Source organism: Eulemur rufifrons, chromosome 9 (assembly GCF_041146395.1).
Source record: "Eulemur rufifrons isolate Redbay chromosome 9, OSU_ERuf_1, whole genome shotgun sequence".
Lineage (NCBI taxonomy): Eukaryota > Metazoa > Chordata > Mammalia > Primates > Lemuridae > Eulemur > Eulemur rufifrons.
The window spans coordinates 6802801-6822757 of record NC_090991.1 but is presented as its reverse complement, the minus strand read 5'-3'; the positions used below and the strand labels follow the sequence as shown (position 1 = coordinate 6822757).

Genomic DNA, 19957 nt, shown 5'->3' with positions numbered 1-19957 from the left:
GTCTAAACACAAGATTTTAAAGAGTGTTCAATCTTTAGTGGAAAAATCTACCTAGATCTAAGAATTTTTCTGTGGCTCAACTGCTCAGTTCTATTCACCTTAGTGAGTCATTAACATCAACGGCTTGGAAACTTTTTACACTATTTTAGCAGCCAACCTTTTTGTCAGATGAAATGCTGAACAGAACACCAATAAACTTCACTAGACACTGGCTCTGCAGGAGGCCAGTGAGGAGCTAGAGGCCTGTTCTCCCAAGCTCTTCCCACTAATCTGGCTACTATGGTCCCTGGACTTCATAGAGTTTCCAAATTGGAACACAAATGTGGCAAAAGAGCACCAAATAAAAAACTTGGAATTTTCTGTCCCAATCTTCACTCATTGAACAGGTGGTAAAACTTAGGTCCTGGCAAATTAAGTGGAGCACCTCGGGCCCCTTAGTTCACCTGGCAAGTGTGTTTAATCTAAATTAATAGGTCCTCCATGAGGACCGTGAAGCAGGTGAAAACCACCTCTGCCTCTTCCACGTCTCTGGATTTCTGGGCCATATAAGCGCTGTGGAAGGGAGAAAAGCTCAGCTATTACTAAATAAGTCACTGTGCACCAAGAGCAAGGCAGACAGGATAGTTTGGAGCCCTAATCGTGTCCTTTCTCTTTCCGGGGGGAATAGGAAGAAATTGATGCTGTTGAGCAAGTATGATAAAAGGCCAAAAAGATGAACTATTCCATGAATAGGCTGTTCTGGTTAATGTGCCTATTCCTAAGGACTAATGAGAACACTCTTGTTTTTGAAGAACTTGCTAAAAGCATTCTTGTCTAATTAAGTAGAGTATCCTAAATATAATTAATTTTTTTTTAAGAATTCAAGGTTTTTCGTGAGAGGGCCATCAGTCTAATCCTCAGTTCATGGAGAAAAAACTAAGTAAAATGTAGACAATCTAGGAAAGAGACGGAGCTGTTCACAGAACAACTGCAGGACAGATGATGGAAGTTGTTTCTGGTTCTGTTCTCTGACAGCTACTTCTTTTGTATTTCTCCTGAAAGTAGAGCGTAGACATTTTATTCTAGGTAAATAAAGGATTCTGGTTATTCGAGTCCCGGATAACTGAACTTTACTTGACACTGACACCCAAGGAACGGCTGGTGTCCTCTTTAATCTCATCTCACGCTCACCCACTGGACAGTCAGAGTGCTTTTATCCTCTAAAATATGCACTCAGGACAATTGAAATGCACATATTTTTAATAAACACGGACCAAGGAGAATGGCTTAATTTAGTTCCCCTATTCCCGGTTCTCTCACAGTCCACTTGAAAACCACAGCTGCTGGCTTTGTGTGTGACAAGACTGCTCTCCTCTTACAGAGAGGCTCGGAATGGATGTGGCGATCTCATTTGTTGTGTTAACAATGTCTGTGCATCTGCATTGAGCTGTTCTGCAGGTCTGAGTTGTCCTCAGCACAATTGGAATTCATCACGGCCAATAAACGTGGCGGACTCAGCAAGGGAGGGCATGGCCACCTGCTTTGTTTCTCAGGCGAGCAGGGCGAGCCGCTCCATCCCAATGGGTGCCTGCCCAGGGCCCTTCCATAGACGACCAGCCGTGAGCTAGGTAGGGAGTATCAGATGTTCATTCCCCGGGGCCTTAATCTACTCCTAACAGCGTGGTCTCCAGTACTCCATTCCTACCTCATGCATCACATGGGAACTCCCCCAGGCCTGGGAAGCTGGGTAGCACCAATACCAAACCTAGACTTTTCAGAAGGACTCGGATTGCTTGTCTGAGAATTAACCGAAGACCTGGATGTGTCAACTGCAGCTACCATTTGAACCTGGGTAAACAAGAACACTACTAAGGCCAACCAGGTGACAGATGAGCTAAGTGTACCTGCGTATAAGGGACAAATGGGCTGCTGCACAGCTGCTGTTATCACTATGATTGTTGGTGTCATTTTCTTTACTTGCTGTGGACACAGACCTAAACCTACAGGCCAGGCAAGAATGCAGGAGGCAGCGCCTAACGGCTACACACCGGAATTCTGGAACAGAGAGCCTCAGTTGGAGTGCTGGACACTGAGCCACTCAGGACACTGGTGATCATTAGCCGGCTACTTAAGCATCCTGGGGCTCTGTTTCTTCGTTGAAAAAATAAGGCCAAAATAACAAGGCAAAAAATAATGTCCACCTCTTAGGGTTATTACAAAGATTGAATGATTTAATATTAGTAAAGTACTTAGAACAGAGCCTGGCACCTAGTAAGCACTGTATAAATATTTGACTAATAAATAAATCCAAATACAACCTCCTAATGTCTACACAGGCTAAGCCTAGAGGACCACAATGAAAGCACAGACAGAAGAGGGAAGTCTTGAAGGACTGACTCAATTATGCCAAACTGGCAAAGCTCTTGGTGTGGCGTGGGAGCCACATGGCATGGCTGTGGCCATGGGGTCATCCTAGAAGGGACCACCCACCCCCCATGTCTTCCACCACTCAGCCCTAAGGACAGAAATCCATATGGTCACACACCAGTTTCTGCTGACCCCTGAACTTGGACTTTGAGAGCCAAGTGCAAGGAGAATGAGGAGAATGTCTGTCCCTTTCCTCCAGGCCATCGCGGGGTGTGCTTCCACTAGCCTGCAAGGAAGCATTAAGATGAACGTCCAGTGCAAACTAAAAGGATTCACAGTGTGAGCAAAACAAGTCAGGATTCTAACAGGGCACAGAAGAACAGAGACCAGATTGGCCGGTGAACATCTTCTGTAAAGGACTTGGTTAATTTTTTCTTCTTTCTTTCTCCCTCCCTTTTTTTCTTTTTTTTTTTTTTCTTTCTTATCTTCCCTTCTTTCCTCCCTCCCTTTCCCTCTTCCTTTCTCCCTTCTTTAAAATAATTTATAAACATTATCATGATTTTGCTACTGAAGTACCATCATATGGGTGGGTTTCACAAAAAAGACCACCCAAATCCTGTCAATTTTAACTCATTCATTCATTCTTTCATTCAGTAATTCAGTCATGTTTCTTAAGCACTTACTTTGTGCTGTGCACTGCTCTAGGCACTAGCATACAGGTCCAAACAAAACAGGCAAACACTCCCGTTCTCTTGACACAGTGCTGGGGGGAGATGGAGCCCTGCCACAAAGCAAAGCTGCTGCCTGGGGCTGCAGACCAAAGAATTTCCCAGAAGAAATCTTCAGATCTTTAAATTGTATTTGAATTACTGAGATCCACGTGTTGCTCTTGGCAACCTCATTCAGGGTTTTACTATAGAATTATAACTCCATTTCCAGGTGGACAGATTCTGCACCGGCGTGAAGACTTGAAACCATGCCCCATGAGGACAGACGTGTAAATAGAAATGTTTATTCAGGAGAAGGGAAGATTGAATGTGGGCCTTCACTGCTGTCTTCGAAGAGATGCTTTGCTGTCTTGCAGAAGAAAGGACGCAATGAGTGGATCCCAGGCCAAAGAAGTCAGGCCCCCTGAGAATCCACCAGAATTGCATCCTAATGATAGACCGACTGCCTCTGGGGCAAGGGCAGCCCCGCCCTAGATGCACGGGTGCCACTCGCTGTGCATGAGAGCAGGGGAAGCTGGCACCAAGAACGAGCGTCACTACAATGCCTCTTAAGTCGCTTTCCACCAAGAGATTCTATGAGTGGAAGATGCCAAAGCAGCATTCTCATGAGCCCATTTGCAGACAGCATCTTTACCCGAGTGGCGTGTGCAAGGAAGGTGCGGCTCTCCCAAGTGCCAGGGCTGCTGCCTCTGTAAGGACAGACGTGGACTCTGCTGTCCTGAGTCTTTCAGGTGTGCTGAGGACAAGATGGTCCAGAGGAGGACACACCTCCACAACGTCACTGCCCACCTCCCACAGCCAGGGCAACAGACTTGGGGGGCTGAGGGACTCCCTCAAGGTCATGGGGACAGAAAGTGACAGAAGTTGGAACCACTCTGCCTTCTAGCTCAGCTCCCAGGAAATGCTCTCAGGCTGGGAAAGATGGAGGACAACCTTTACTTGTGAGAGAAAAAGGGCTTTGTCAGATGCTCCTCGAGAGCCACCTAAGACAGAGGGAGGGCAGAGTCCTTTTCCGTGAGGGGCAGGGGTGCTGGCTAAGTGCCTCCCGTCACATCCCACAGCAGGTGTGATGCTGTCCCCTCAACCCAAACAGTGGCTCCTTCAGCCCCCGAGAGAGAACCACACAGGTGGCAAAGGCAGAGCTCAAAGACCTCTTATCCCCCAGAGATGGGACAAGTTGTGCAGAGTCTGCCTCCGGATTGCTGACCCCTCGGGCCCCCAAGGTCATGGCATAATTCATAACACAATTCTCAAAGCCCAAAGAGAGAGAGGTGTTGGATTCTAAAAACTCGGGGAAATTAAAAGAGACAGAGAGAAAGAAAAGAAACAAGAAGTGGGAAAATTAGCTGGAGCCCCCAGAGGAAATTAAAAAGGGGATTTGAAGCCACCTATAGTCAAGCATCACCAATTCAGTAGAAATGGGGACAGGCTAATCCCAATCAATGAAACGGACTTGAAAACTCTAAAACACTTAAAGGGAAATGCATTTTTACTGCTTCCCAGGTCATTGTGGGATTTCAAACTAGACTGAAAAAATAAAATACAATAACATAGATCTTCGAAGAGCTCCTTTATCAAATAGATAAGAACGATTTGTAATTAGCATGCCGATTGTCTACAAAGAGCCTGCTTGAAAGCAATCTGTCCTTCTCCGCAGTCTACGTGCCCTGCACAATCTTTCGCAGTCTTGTGCGAGCTGAGCTCTTCATCTGTTCATCGCAGCTTTTTATCAGACAGAGAGAAGAAAAACAACTTCGCCTGGGTCCAATCTGGATAAATTTTGAATTAGCAGCGTCTGAATCAATGTGGCTTAATGAAGTTCCAACAGGACCAGTTCAGGAAGGAGACTCGGAGGGAGAGGGGAGAAGGAGCACAACTGGACATAAATGAACACGAATCAAAAGACAGACAGATGGAGAAGCAGCCGCAGTGGACAAAGCAGCGAAAGTAACAAGGAGAAACATTTTAATGATGCGACTTAGAGAGAGAGATGCGACAGATCCTTTCTCAAAGGCCCGCTATTTGTCTTCCGAAGGCTTAAGGGCGGGGTACAAGCCGGCTGTCGATTATCTTAGCACAGGAAAGCGCTATTTCCCAATGCATGCACAGTCGTCCAAGCCTGTGCGGTATCTTTCCTGGGAAACTTCAGGAAGACTTCTTGGGAGGCAGTACAAAGTCAGAGAGGCTGGAATCTAGATTCTTCCCCAAGCTCTGCAGCGGGCTCAGCGAGTGGGTGGGCCGCGTGGGCTGTCATTTCAGAGAGGTGGGTAAAGTGAGCCCCACCCTCAGACAAATAGGAGTGACCAAGGTCAGAATTCCCCACTGATTGCGTCTGAGCCTGAACCCAGGACTGGGGCAGAAAAACGCTCCTGGCAGCTCCCTTCTTTGGTACTATGGGGTTTTGTCCCCAATCTGCCTAACTCCTAGCAAAGGTCCGTGATCCCAGAACCTCAGAAAGGAGGGTGTGGATGGGCTCTGGAAGGGACTCTCAGATGCCACCACCCTGCCCCCATCCAGGCTTCCCAGGGTTCAAAGTTCTCCCCTCTGGAACAGCAAGGACGAAAGAAGAGGGACAAAGTGGATGTTTGGGTGGAAAACATGTTTCCCCGAAGAGGACATTTGGCTAAGGGAACAATGAATATGTCCAGAGGACAGAAGTCCTAAGTAATGAGACTTTAATGCCGAAGCTAATGGGAACAGTACACGAGACCAAATGCCAAAAAGCAAGGAATAATGAGAGTGTTTGTGAAGCCTGCAGAAAGCAGCAACGCTTCTCCCAAACCTCGGGGAAGAGGGCCAAGGTTCTAGCCACCCAGAGTCTCGCCGGGACTCCTGCTTGCATGAGAACAGGGCAGTGGTTTGAGGCAAGACGGACCCAGGGATTCTCGTGCCCCTCTGACTAGGAGCAGACATGAGCCAGGAAGAGAAGTAGGTTGAAGACGGTGCTGGCAACTCGGGTTCCCGGGGAAGGCTGCTGAAATGGCTTCCACGCCCACCTCAGTCAGAAGTGAGTCCCTGCTCAGGTGCCCCTGGCAAGGAGCTGCAGACCAGGCACTGTGAGCTCAGCGGCTGCGCCCTGCCCCCTCCTCCCCCCCCCCCCCATAACCTGCTGCAGACTGGCTGCCCGAGAGTGAAATGCAGGCTATCAGGGTATTCCTTGGTTCCTTCCTGCTCAGGTGCCCTTCGGAACAGCGGATTTGAGAGCATAGGAAACAGAGAGGCACAGGGGAAGTGCGGGTAATTAGGAAGCACAGCTAGGAGAATAGAAACGGGAAAAGAATAAAATTGGAACAGGGAAGCAGAAGTGAGTTGGCCAAAATTCTGTGTCTTGTGCGTACAGCGCTGGATGTTATAAATGGGGCGGGGTGGGGAGCTGTGATAAATGAAGCTGTTTGGGAGCTGTACACCTCGGTAATTAAAACTGGAAACAGCCCAAGGTCCATCCTCTCTCCCAGATCACTTCTCTTCTCCAGCGCCCCTCACTCTACGCCCCTCACTACTCAGAAGCCAGGACTCGTGCAGAACTGCCCAAGGCTTCTTTCAATACTGTCAATTTTTTTTCTCAATTATTAACAAAATCAGGGTGTTTTTTGTTTTTGTTTTTTCACATTTTCTTTGTATTGTTTATCCTTGTATTTCACTATCCTCAGCCAATATAATCTGTTCTTAAAAGATAGCCCTTCAGTGTTCGGGGCACCTTCCTATCCGGCATACAATGTAAATGGGGGCCGTAGGTCTGGTCCCACAGTACCCTGATAGGTAGGCCATTTATCCTCTCAGTCCCTTACTGTGGGAAGCTGTCCCAGGGCAAAGGTGGCTCTTTGCTTTCTTAAGTCGTCTGAGTATCACTGACCCCTTTATATCCAGGAAGGTGAGACTCAGCTACCCTGCTGGACCCCAAGAAAGATGGAGACCAGCAACGCTGTGTGACCTTGGGCAAGTTACTAAGCCTCTCTGAGTCAGTTTCCTCATGTATAAAATGGGGCCCTGTTCTCAGAGCAGTGATAGAGGGATGCAGTGAGACACTGCAGGCCAAGTGCTGAGCAGGGAGCTGGTACAGAGCAAGTTCTTGAGAATAGGAACTCTTAGGAGTGTTTCTTGACAACCCTCTCCCCTTTCTTCAGTCTTCATCTAACTGAGACCACAAGTCCTCCCCAACGCCAGCTTTGTGGGGTTGCACGGGAGATGGGGTTGTGTATGTTCCTGGGACACAGAGCTCCCACCTTCCTGGCACTTAGGCACCTCCCGGGAGGTGGCTTATTGCAAAGGCAATGGCCCCAGGATAGAAAGAAGGGGTTGGGGGTGTACAGTGAACACCCTGGCTCTGACCCCATGCATCCCGAAGAACCTAGGTCCCTTTATCCCTTTACATTCAGTATCAAACTAGGAAGCTAAATTGAGCTGTCTCCTATCTCACGCAGAAAGGTGGGACACGCACTTTATTCACACTTTCTGGGCAGTTATATGACATGTTTGCTGCACATCCACTTCTTTTATTCCCCCTCTTCCACACCCTGGCCACATGCCCCACACATGGATATAACACGAAACCAATCTGCTTAAGGCCAGTAATCATCCTTCCATGTTAGGAGCGGCTCCTTCAGAGTGGCCGTGGTGGGTTGCTGGGCACTCCTGCGCAGGGCTGCCACTCACTGTGCTCTGACACGTCTCTTCTGGGCTCCTGCCTTCAGAGACAGCTGACAGGGCTCCTGGGAGCACAGGCCTCATTGCTGGAGGCCCTCTGGATTTCAGATCACCTATTTCATTCATTGGACTCAGCCCCGTGACTTATCACTACTTACAAGAATCAAATCTACCCGAGGAGGATAAAAATATGCTACCGTTACAGGAAGTCAAAATGACATGCCATGGGCTTTCAAAGTACTTCCAAGAGAGGAACTGTGGAAACACCTTCCAGAGAAGAGTCAGCATACGGCCTTCCAAGGTGACTGCTTGGGAGGACGACACGTTAGGGTACGATGCCCTGGTTCCTCCAAAGGAAGAATCAGGCACATTACCGGCAAAGCCCCCAATCTGCATGCCACAGAGGGTAACTGCACATAATGATTACACCCAAATTTCCAGCTTCATTAGCCTGTAATATCTTGGCTCAGAGTGGAGAAAGGGCACAATTGGCACCAGTAAATGGGTTTCTGGGGCTCACGGAGCTATCTTACGTGTAGGGAGCCACTCTGGAGGATCACCCTGAAATCATGCACACACAGGGCCTCGGGCTGGCTGGAGGTCCCCGGCCTCTGGCAACGCTGAGCCTCATTGATATGGTAGGTCTCAGCATTTCCACCGTCTCTGGGAGAGAGAGAAAGCATTCACAGCTCACATTTTTAATTACAGATCTCTGCCCTCTGTTCTGTGCAGCAACTCCTTGCTCTGGTCCACAACCCTTTGGCTTGTGCTGTATTTTCCTTCTTCAATGGTCTGCATTACTCAGATCTTATTAAAGGATGATGCTTAGATCAGGTTATTGCTCATTAGAAAGGAGTGTGAAGAAATTGCAAAAGGACTAGGGAAGAACAACAGAAATCATTTTAGTAGATGGAAACACTGAACTAGGAACGGCTAAAGAAATGCAGGAAAGGAAGAGGAAAGAGAAGGCTGTCACTCAGCTCCAAGGATCCGAAAGTTATTTGGTGATGACTAACTAAGAAATGTGCATACAGTAAAGCAGAATAGATTTTTGCTGGACAGGACAAGGCCGAACACTAGGATACAGGAGCCGGGCTATTGGTTCAAGCTCACTCGCCCACTAGCCAGGGGTCCTTGGCATTGTGATCTAGCCTCTTCTGGATTTCAGCTGCCTTGCTTATAAAAGTAGAGAGTTAGAGTAACTGAATTGCCTGCGATAAAATGCTATGATTCTGTAATACACGACAAAATAATAGAATCTACTACTCTGACTTTACAGAAGATTTTGGTTTTATTTCTAGAGATTAACAAAAAACAATAATAGAGTGAGTTAGCAATGTGCTCCGAATGGTTTTAGAATTAAGCCTGCTTATGGCTCAACCCTCTGAGGGCTCACTGGTGAATCCTCCCACCCAGCCCTTGTCTCTACCTATCGTATCTGCGAAGAAAGATGCTAGAGAGGTGAGGTCATAAACGTGACTCAGGAGAAAATAATGGATTGGAGTTTCCCAAGGTAGAGAAAGAGGGGAAAAATATCACAACAGAAGGTAAAAAATGAATTTTGTCTAGGTCATCATATACTCTATCAAAGCCCCCTCCCCACCACCCATCTGAGACATGTTATACACCTCTACGTCCAAACTATCATTTTGTGATTCTATAGGAGATATACCGTCAAACATGACCAAAACTGTAAGGCAAAATGTACGTGAATTTACCATAATTTCAAAAATGTATTATGCATGACTTTGAGTGAGGGGAGGGGAGCAGGGAAGGAGAGGGGTGGTGAGCCCCCCCAGCCTGTAGCAGTGTGCTAGTTGCAGCACATGGTAGGGATTCTCGCAGACGATAGAAATCGAACCAGAAAGTTAAGACCTAAATACAATCCTGCCAGGCCCCGGAGGAATCAGGCAGTGGAACCAGAAACATAAAGATTCTTTTGGTGTTGTTCCCTTTTATTCCATATCCATAGGCATGTCTGTCTGGGGCTAGCGAATTAACCTCTTTCAGTCAGCTCACTTTTTCAGCTGTCTTAACCACCGGTTCCTGCACAATTGATTGGAATCGGCTGCACAATCTGATCTCTCATTAAAATCAATTTAAAACAATGACTTTTTTTCTCTTGCTATGTCTTGGCAGCCTAGAACTGAGGGTAAACTCTTGGTATTTTAGCAGTCAATTTCCCAAAATGAATGTGCTCCATGCCTTGGGCAGGGCGGTAGGAGGGGACAAAGGGACAGACGTGCAGCCCTTCTGAGCTTGGGGCAAGGCAGGAAAGGAACATGAAGACACTGAGCAACATGACCTAGGAGAATTGCCAAGTCCAGGGATTTTTGAAAAGTATGTGCATGGTTGCCCTGCTAAAGCAAGAATGAACGCTGCTAGCCTCATGTGTGAAAGGTAACGTGTGCTTTATAAGCTTGCCTTGCATAGTTTGAAACATATCTCACCCAGGGAAGCTGAGCAGGGCTCGTTTCTTAAGTGAATGCCTGTGTCTGCCAGACTCAGGACAAAACCAAGCACACGGAGCAGGGAGGTTGGGTGGGCAATGCCACTTTGCCCTTTCGTGGGGGCAGTAAACTTCTTACCTGGCTGCTTTCCTCCATTTCCTATCTTTCCTTCCTTCTGTCTTCCTGGCGTCCTCCCCTAACCCCTCCTCCGTAAACCTTCTTAAATTCTTCCACATTTTCCCTGCTTTCCTTACATGCATTTTTTTAACTCAAAGAAAAAGCAAGACAGGCAAGGCTAAGACCTTCAGTCCAAGGCAAGATGCTTTCTGGTTCTTTCCTTCCAATCGCTACATTTGAAGCAAAAAAAACAAGCTGATTTTCTGTTTAGATCAATTCATTATAGTGAGCCCACAGTGCTTCAAAAAATGGAGTGTTTGGGGTGATTTGACAATTTCTTGCCCAGGAACCTAGAAAGAGAACTCACTTAATCAGCCAGCAAAGTGGCCCTGCTACTGCAGTTATGTGGCCTGGAAAGGAAAAAACAGAGTTCTTTGGGCTTGTAATTAATTTCTGGAGGGAGAAAAGGTGGAACAAAGTGTTCCCTTGGCCTCCTCTAGAAATACACAAGAGAACCCAAAGATGGAGGACCCTCTTGACAAGCAGAGGGGTCACTTCCTAATACTTTTCCTTTTTCCTGATGACATCCACCCAGGTTTTCCTCCCCCTAAGCATCCCCCCACCCCGCCCACATTTCTTCATCCCTTGCCTCCCTGTGCAGGCAGTGGGAGGACACAGGGCAGCTCTGATTTCACCAACCGCATCTACAGCATCCTAATAGCTTCCTGACCCATCTGTTAATTAGCCATTTAAAAAAGCCACACAGTTCCTCCCTCAGAACGATTCTCATCTCCAAGACACTAGTGAATCAACTCAGGGTGAAGAGGAGAGAACAGGTCTGAATGTGAGACCGCACAGAACTGAATGTCAAGAAGAAGCAGCCTCGGAGGCCATCCCTGAGCACAGCCCATGCCCTTGGGGCGGAGGTGGCCCTCACTGAACAGACAGCCCCAGGGAAGCAGCGCAGAAACCACTCGGGAAATACTGAAATCGGTGGGATGTCTGCAGTCGGTCAGCTTGAGCCTTAGCCTAGGCAGTTAAAATGAAGGGGAAGGGCAGGTGGTGATCCTGGTGGGAAACGGGGTTCCAATCGGAAGGGTGGGCACGGCCGTCTAGTGGCTCTCCACACTCAGTGAACGGCTCTGCCTCTGGGCCCTCCACAGGGTCCAGCCGGCTGGGCTGCGTCTGATTTGGCGCCCACCGCTCATCTGTTAGACTCACCAGAGGCCTGATCACTTCCCCAGAAGGTGATCGCTTCCCCTACAGACACTGAGTTCTCACTCAGAAACATAACAGCAAGGTCTAAACGCTTCTGGAAAAGACTAAATCTGCTCTCCCCTGCAGGGGTGGGGGGATCCAGGCAAGTCCTGCCCTGGGGAACATGTGTGCACGGGCAGACAGGGGCAGACCGCCCATCCCTTCCTTTCACCCCTTCTTGCTCTCCCACAAGGAGCCCTTTCCAACGAGGCCCTTCTCACTGAAACCCCTTCAGACTCAGCCCCTGCTTGCCCGACTACCACCTACAGGGAGGATCACACACTGGAAGAAGCTCTTTTTTTCCTTTTTAGAAAAGAAACATCTTTGCAGCACTATTTCAGGAATATGTAACTGAAGGCACATCCCACTGGCTCCCTTGACCTCTGGCTCCCTTGACCTCTGAAGAGTGTACATTCTCTCTTCTCCCCATTTCCCCTAAGGAAACCCACGGTGGCGTGAATGTTTACCTTTTCCATCACTCCTTCCTTTTCCCTACCCGTATCGATTCCCCCAACAACACTGTCTGCACAAAAATACTCCCCAGAATGGCAAGCAGTGGCCTCTGAGGTGTGAGCAAAGTGAGAGGAGTGGTGGCCACACTCACACCCGGGAGTCCAAGAGCAATGTGCACACTCACCCTGACGTTCCTCGGAAGCAAGAGGTCAGGAGGGGACAGCTGTGCCTGAACTACCCAGAACTGAAAAAGAAGTTTCCCAGACCTGCCCAAGGTCACTCATGGGTCTCTCATGCTCTGTCCCCTGCGACTCCCCGCCACCACAAACACACATCAGACAGGCATTGTCCCTACCCAGCAACACAGATACGATGGTTTCCAAAGCACTGATCAGGCAAGACTGCAGCTGCTGGAAGAGAGGCTGTGAACTGAATAAAATCAGGAGGTGAACTTGAGGGAGAAACATCCCATATTTGCATAATGTTCCGAAGCCTGAAATTCATCTCCCATCCCATGGTTAGGCCTCTTCCCCACACCCCCCAGAGAGAAACTGTCCCAATGGTGTCACCTTCGGTTGGGGTAGGCAGCATCAGTGTGGTGAGGAAGGGAGTAAACACTAAGAGGGACAGTGACCTCTCTGGGGTCACATGCCAACACCAGCATCCAAAGATGCCTGCTGCCAGCATCTGAGGACATCACCCTCTGTATCATTCTGGGCGATGACGAATAAACTCTGTAAGAGGTGGCAGGGTCAGGGTGGCGGGCAGCTTTCTCTAAGTGCAGAGAACAATGGCTCAGAGAAGAGAGAAACTCAAAGAAAGGTTTGTGGGACTCAACCAGCAAGAGGCCATGGCCAGAGCAGAAGGTCTGATGAGAGGCGGGGATCACAAGAGAAGGGGAAGGAGAAAAGCCTCCAAGTCTTGAGGCAGAGGTGGACAGATGACAAGGACCGGCACATCTGCTTTAGGAGGCCCCTGCCAGTCCCTGGACCACTCCTTCTCTGCTTTCCAAGCTGAGCCAAGAGAGAGAGTTCTCAGCCAGATAAGACTCAAAGGAAAGAGTAGCTTGCCCTTATGTCCCTCACCACCCCGCCTGTCCTCTGCATTTCAGAGCCAAGTCAACTACAGACGATTTCTCAAAATCCCCCAGCAGTGCCTGGGGCCAGTCCAGGCACAAGAGAGGATGCCGAGTAAAACTACACTCCCCAAGAGATGACCAGGGGTGGAAGAGGGGGTGGTGGCCCCTTAGGGTGATGAGAGAGGCTTTGGAATCACTCCAATTTCAGCACCTGAGTTTGAAGGACCCACACTTTGTGGGTTTGACTCAATAAAACCTTCCAGGGAGTATCGTCTTTCCTTAACACTCACAGTATCAAGCAGGAAAAAAAAAAAAACATCAGCTCTTTCAGCATGCCTAGAAATTTCTATCTGCCTTTCTCTCTCTTCGGCAAGGCAGGGGTGATTAATGTCCACAGCAGTGAGGGAAGGAGGTTTTCAGGTTATAAGGAGAGCAAGCAGGATGCAGAGATGAGCTCAAGGTGGACAGGTCAGTGGAGAGCCTGCTGGGCCCACTCACGAGCAGAGGTCGGGGGGGGGGGGCTTGTGGTTACTAGGGCAGTGCCCACACCATGCACCAGAAATGGAGGCATTTCCTGGGGCAGGGTTCATGCCTTGAAAGGACTCTGTTGAACCACATCCAGCCATTCATCATCATGAGAGGACTGGAAGCAGAGCTAACCCTGTGTGTCATTCCTAGAGTTCAGGAGACGCTAGGTCCTGTCGTCCCCATGGCTTTGACTTCCCAAAGCGCTCACGGGCAGCCAGAGCAGTGCAGTGAGCGGAACCATGAACTATCATATTCTGAGTTCTTGGCATAAGTTTTAGTAGGAGGCAGCCCCCACTGCCTCCCCAACGTAAGTAGTGAAAGATGCCCCACCAGGTTTAACACAGGCAAGAACTGTTAACTCAGAGAGTTCTGCCTACAGGGTTTAAAAGAACAAGTCCTCCAGTCTCAGCAGGAAAGATAAACATCCCACTCGCAGGATGCAATGAAGAGACACCATCTGTGCTTGGTCAACATGGAACGGAGAAGCCTTTATTCTCTCTTCCCGCAGGAGGCATCCTTTCCATATCACCCCCATCCCTAACAATGGGGAACATCCCAGCTTGGTACTCTTTTCAGCAAGGTTCCAACATTGGTCAGTTTCCTATGTTGAAGATAATACTCTGATATGACTCAAAAAACTAAATGCCACAAGAACCTACACCAAAGTGCCCATATGCCATGAAAATGGAACCCTGGATCCGCATCCAGGATTACAGAATTTGTAAAATTCTTACACTTGGAACTTCATGCTCTCCACCAATTCTTATTTCGTCTTGTAAATTCCCCTGCCACCAAAGCATGCCTTCCCGGTTCTGAGGAAATGGGAGAGAGGGTACGGGCAAGCTCTGATTCACTGCATGGTAAAGAAGCGACGGTGGAAGTGACTTAAGAGGGTCAAGAGAGGTGTGCTGGTGCCCGGTGCCGAGAGCGAAGGGGACAAGGGAGGCATGCTAAGAGGGTGAGGCCACGGGGACACCGGGTGGGGCCCCAGGCAGCCCTCTCACCTGTGGATGTTCATCTCCCGCGGAGGGCGGTGGGCCTTGTCATAGGAGACCTTGGCGAAGACGCCGGCCACGATGACGAAGGCGATCACCCCGCAGGTGATGTAGACGGTGAAGTTGGTCTTGTCCTTCTCCGGGTCGTACTTGTTCTCGGGCCCAGGCGACACCACCTGGGTGCTGGGCGTCTGTACCCACACCGGGCTCTGGTAGTTGGTGCACTGGCGCTGGTCCAGCTTCTCGTGGCGCTTCTTGCAGCAGAAGCGGTAGTAGCAGGTGCCGCAGCAGTACAGGTAGCCGCTCTCGCTGTTGTTACACTCGAACTCCTTGTCGTACTGGCCGCTCACGTCGTAGTAGCCCCAGCACGTCTCGTAGGTGACGGCCGCGCTGGCTGCCGCCGCCGCCGCCGCCACGGCCGCCGCGGGCTGTCCCCGCCGGCTCCCCGCCTCCGGGACGCCAGGCGCCCGGGCAGTGCCGTTCAGCTCGCGGCCGCCACGGGCCAGGGCGCCCCCGGACCGCCGGCCCCCGACGGCAGCGGCGCCGGCGCTCAGGGTCCGGTTGGCGGCGCGGCCGCGGGCTCCGAGGGCGCCGGGCAGCAGGTCCAGGGACCCCAGCGAGAGCAGCAGCAGCAGCAGGAGGCGCCGCAGCGCCATGGCGGGGCCGGGCAGGAGGGCGCGGGGAAGCTTCCGCGGCAGGCCGCTCCCCGGCCGACCGGGCTCGGAGGACGACCGCGCGGGCCGGGCTGGAGGCGCGGGGCGGTCAGCGGCGCCGGGGCGATGGCGCCATCGAGGCGCGGGCGGCGGTGGCGGCGGCGGCGGCGGTGGCGGCGCGCGGTGCGCACGGACCGGCCCGGCGCGGGCTGCTCAGGCTCTCAGGCTGCGCGCCGGCTCCGCGCTCCCCCTGCGGGCTCGGCGCGCCTCCCGGGCAGCCCCATCCCCCGCCGGCGGCGGCGGCGGCCCCGCGCGCGGCTCGGCTCAGGCAGGACCCGAAGCGCGGCTCCGGGCGGCGGCGGCGGCGTGGTCCCGTCCGGGCGGGTCCTGCGGGACAAGACGGGGAGCGGTCACGGGGTGGGGCGACGGACGCTCCTGGAGGCAGGAGGGGAACCGCGAGCCAGCGGGCAGGGAGCGCGCCGCCCTCGAGGAGCACGGCTCCGGGCCGGGAGGGGCGCGGAGCCCGCTCCCAAGACGGGCCCGGCAGCCCTGCGCGCCGGGAACCGAGGGCGCACGGGCCACCCCTCTCGGCGCCGCCCGGCCCGGCAGCGCGCTCCCGCCCGAGGCTGGCTCCCTGGGACCGAGCCGGCCGAGGCTGGGGTCCGGCGGCGAGCGGGGGAGCGCGCGGCGACTGGACCTCACTCACTCACCATGCCCGGCTGCGACTGCAGAGGCGGCGGCGGCGGCGAGGCGGGAGCGCAGCGGCCGGAGGAGCGAGCCGAGAGCTGCGGGCTCGCCGCCTGCACTAGTGCCGGAGCGCGTGTGAGAGGGAGCGAGGGAGACACACGCACTCACACACCCGCACACACGGGAGCGCCGCGAGGGGAGGGGAGGGAGGACAGCCGCTCTCCGCCGCCCACGTTTACACGCCTGGGCGCCCGGGGTGGGGGACTCCTTTTTTGCTTCTCCCCCCTCGCGGCACTTGAAGCGCCGCGTCACCAAAGCCCCGGACACCAGTTAATTAACAAGGAGATACAGGCGGAGGAAGAGGGGACCAGGAGCAGGGTGGGAACGTCCCCTGGAGCCGGCCCGAGGCGGGGCCAGACCTCCCCTGCCACTGCCCGCCTGCGGCCCCCGCGGCTGGTCCCACGCTACCCTCGCCCCGCGCTGCCAGAACCGGAGTTGGGGTTTCTGCGAGCCTCTGCCTCTCCCTAGTGGTGATGCTCGCAGCCAAGAGAAAAGGTCAAACCCATTGCTACAGGTTCCCAAACTGAGGCCAGGGGTCAAGTGGCTTGTCTGAAGCTGCTGGGCCACCACCAGGGAGCTGAACCTACACTCTTTTTCCCTTGGTCACTCTCCTCCCCACGTTGCTCCCAACATGCACGAAGGTGCAAGGCAGCCCCAGGCTGGGAAGGGACTCCCCCTTCCCTCTTTCCCGGACTTCTTTTCAGAGCGCTGAAGCCACGTTAGAAAAGCTGTCTGAGCCTCTAAGTCTCAGCTTTGTGACCCGTTTATCCCTGTGCTGAAATCCCCCTGCTGCTGCTGATGGGGGCGGCAGGGACGAAAGTGGGAGGAGGGCATTCCTGTGTAGTTGCATTGTGGGTCTGTGGAAGGGAGACCGACTGGAGTCAAACTTCCAAAGCTGTGAGGCCACCCTGAGAGGAAGTCACAAGCATCATCTCCGGTATGTGCCCTTCGAGGGGGTGGGGGAACTCAGAACAAAAAGCAGTGGCCAAGGCCAGAATTCTGCCTGCTTGCCCAGTGAGCTTTGGTTGTAGGCAGGGGACAGGCTGTCAGAGTGAGGGTGGCAGAGAACTTTCCCCTAGACTATCTGTGCAGTCCCACTCATGTGTGACCCAAACCAGGAATCCCCTTCCTGGAAAGACAGAGTTGCCTCTTCTGGGAACGGTGGAATGGATAAATTGGAGCTGGAACCTGGATTCCAAGACGCAAAAGGAGATCCTGATTCTATGGGGTGGGGGGTGCACAAACTCCCCGGCAGCTCCCCACTTGCTGCTCTCTCCATTACCCCCTTCCACTGCTCCCCCTCCCATGCCCTCAACTTCCTCTCAGCTGCCACCCTCTTCTTAATGATTCTGTTCAACAAGCATTCGTAGTACCTACTCTGCACCAGGCAGAATGAATAAGGCAGTCCCTTTCCTCAGGAAGGGGGGGACCTTGTACACCACTGGGGAAACAGATAAACAAATAGCATGATTATGTCCCTTGTCCCTTGATGAAGGTAGGCACAGAGTGCTCTGAGAGCCAAAGACAGGCACCAGCCTGGCCCTAGAGGGGAGAGGTGGGGGTCAAAGGCAGCTTTCTCAGTGAGGTGAAAAGCAGAATCTTAAAGAATGATTAAGAGTTAATAGAGCAAACAGGCGGGGAAGGATGCTCCCAGCAGAGGAACATTCTTAGCAAAACCAGGAAGACAGGAAGTGGTGAGGGTGTGTGAGCAGGGAGCAGTTTAGCATAAACCCTGAGTCTTCCAAACAAGGCCAGCAGGAGGGCATTGTATCCCTCTCCCCCCACCCCCTAAGAGAACTTGAATTTATTCTGCAATTGATGGGGAACAATTGGTGGGTTTTAATCAGAGGAAGATCCTCTCAGATTGACATGTTTGCTGGATCTCTGAGCTAAACGGAATAGGGAATACTGAACTGGATGCAGGAAAAGCAATTGGAAGCTGTCCTGATAATCCAAGTCAAAAAAAAAATTGATGAAAGGATAAAGTAGATTAGTGGAAGTCGGTGCCCATAGTGGAGATAATCAAGGTCAAAAGAGCAGGTTCAGGATAGAGTTAGCAGTAGTGATGCTGTTTGCCTTTGAGAGAGCTAAGGGGAGCTGTCCAGCCTAGAATTGCAAGCTCAGGAGAGCTGATAAAATGGGCATGTACATTTGGGAGTCATAAGAACATGATTGAAGACAAGAGCCCTATATCTTTACCTTCATACTATATGCAGTTTCTAAGCCATTCCCTTTCTCTTCCCTGCGCTTTCACCTGTCCTTCATTATTTCAGAATTTGCTTTTCCATATCTGGGAGCTTCCTAGCCATGGGTAGAAAAAATATTTCCTCCTCACATAGGACTCTAATAAGATTTGATCAGTGGAACTGAATAAGGGAAACTGATTTGGCTTCGCAGAGCACCACCACCCACAAATGTGTCCTGAGCCCCTGTGCTCATAAATGGTGGCATCAACAGACTCACAGCAAATAACAGTAGGCAGGGTTAGGTAAGATCTTAGGGGTTGTGTGTTGCAACCCTCGCTGTAGTATACTGTATTTCTCGTTGACACTGCAGCCCTCCCGGTTTGCCTTTTGTAGTAGAGCAGGTTGCTTGGCTACCAGCATGCCTTTCTCCATTTTCTCCTCCTACTTTCAATCCCAAATTGTTGACAGTATTGAAGTGCCCTTTCTTTGTGGATTTGACTCAATATAAAGTACCACAGAAGAATAATCTTTTCCAACACCTACACCAACTTCAGATAGCATCGTGGCTCAAAGGAAAGTGACCCAGTCCCTGGATCTAAAAGGTCAATCTCAATTAGGCTGAGCCAAACATAATATTCCCATTTCCCCTAACAGTGCCTGTGTAAGAACGGACATGTGGCCAGGAGCAATGGGTCACGCCTGTAATCCCAGCCACGTGGGAGGGAGGCTGAGGCAGAAGGATAGCTTGAGCCCAGGAATTCAAGACCAGCCTGGGCAACATAGTGAGACTCTGTCTCAAGAAAAAAGAAAAGGAAAAGAATGGGCACATGATCCTCCAGTGCTGGCCAATACTCATTCGGGAATTCTAGGGAAAATTTCCTTGCTCTTAAAAATAGTAATAATTCCTCTTGTTTTTTTAAGTGTTGTTTCTCTGGATGTTATGACATCAGGGGAGGGGGCCACCAGCTGTGAGTTGAATTTGATATTCAATTTGATAGTTATTAGCAGCACTCACTAAATATCTCTGCCTTCCAGGCATATAGTAGAATTGCAATTTCTGGCCCACTTGTGAGTAGGAGGAGAAAGTGACTAGTATCAGTCTATGAGTTGTGAGCAGAAATGATGTGTGTTATTTCTGAACCAGAGCATCTAATTGCTGCTGCAAGACACTCTAGAGCTCTCATTTTCTTCTGGCATGGTGATCAACAATGCTCTATATGGGAGTGGTTTTGGCAGTGTGACTACAGTGAGGAATGCCTGATAGCTAATGAAAACAGTGCCCTACTATGGACAGGCTGCATGAGTAAAAAAATATATGTACCTTTGCTTTTTAAAGCCACTGGAATTATTGTAGCATATCCTAGCCCATCCTGACTGCTACACTGAGGATGGCAGATGGAAAGGTGGAAGGGACGTCACTGAGCCACTCATGGAACTATGCTCAGTGCCCTCCCAAGCCTGGTCTTCTAGTAATGTGAGATGATTAAATTTCCTTTTGTTGAAGCCTGTCTGAATCCAAAGTTTCTCTTACATGCAACCAGTGACATCCGTCTCCATTCTGTCTTCAGTTTCTCTGGGGTTTCTACGTAGCTATTCAACTTCTGATCATATAAATCACTTCCATGGGATTCAGTTTTCTCCTTTCTAAATGGGGAGCTACAAGAGGGGGGTGTCACAAAGAAGCCATCTCTATTGTCTATTCCCACTGTGAATCTTTACCGTAGCTCCGAAGTGTGAACTTGGCCCATGGCCTGACACAATCTGATCTATTACTA

The 19957-nt window shown here is 51.0% G+C and overlaps 1 protein-coding gene across 3 annotated transcripts in view; it reads right to left on the bottom strand.

The window, feature by feature from the left end:
• SHISA6 (shisa family member 6) overlaps positions 1 to 15252 on the bottom strand; it is a 271683-nt gene extending 256431 nt beyond the window's left edge. For all 3 annotated transcript variants that reach the window (XM_069483257.1, XM_069483259.1, XM_069483260.1), the window contains exon 1: positions 14606 to 15252. In XM_069483257.1, coding sequence (XP_069339358.1) covers positions 14606 to 15252 — 647 coding nt within the window. The remainder of the gene's footprint in view (positions 1 to 14605) is intronic.
• Positions 15253 to 19957: the final 4705 nt, after the last annotated feature.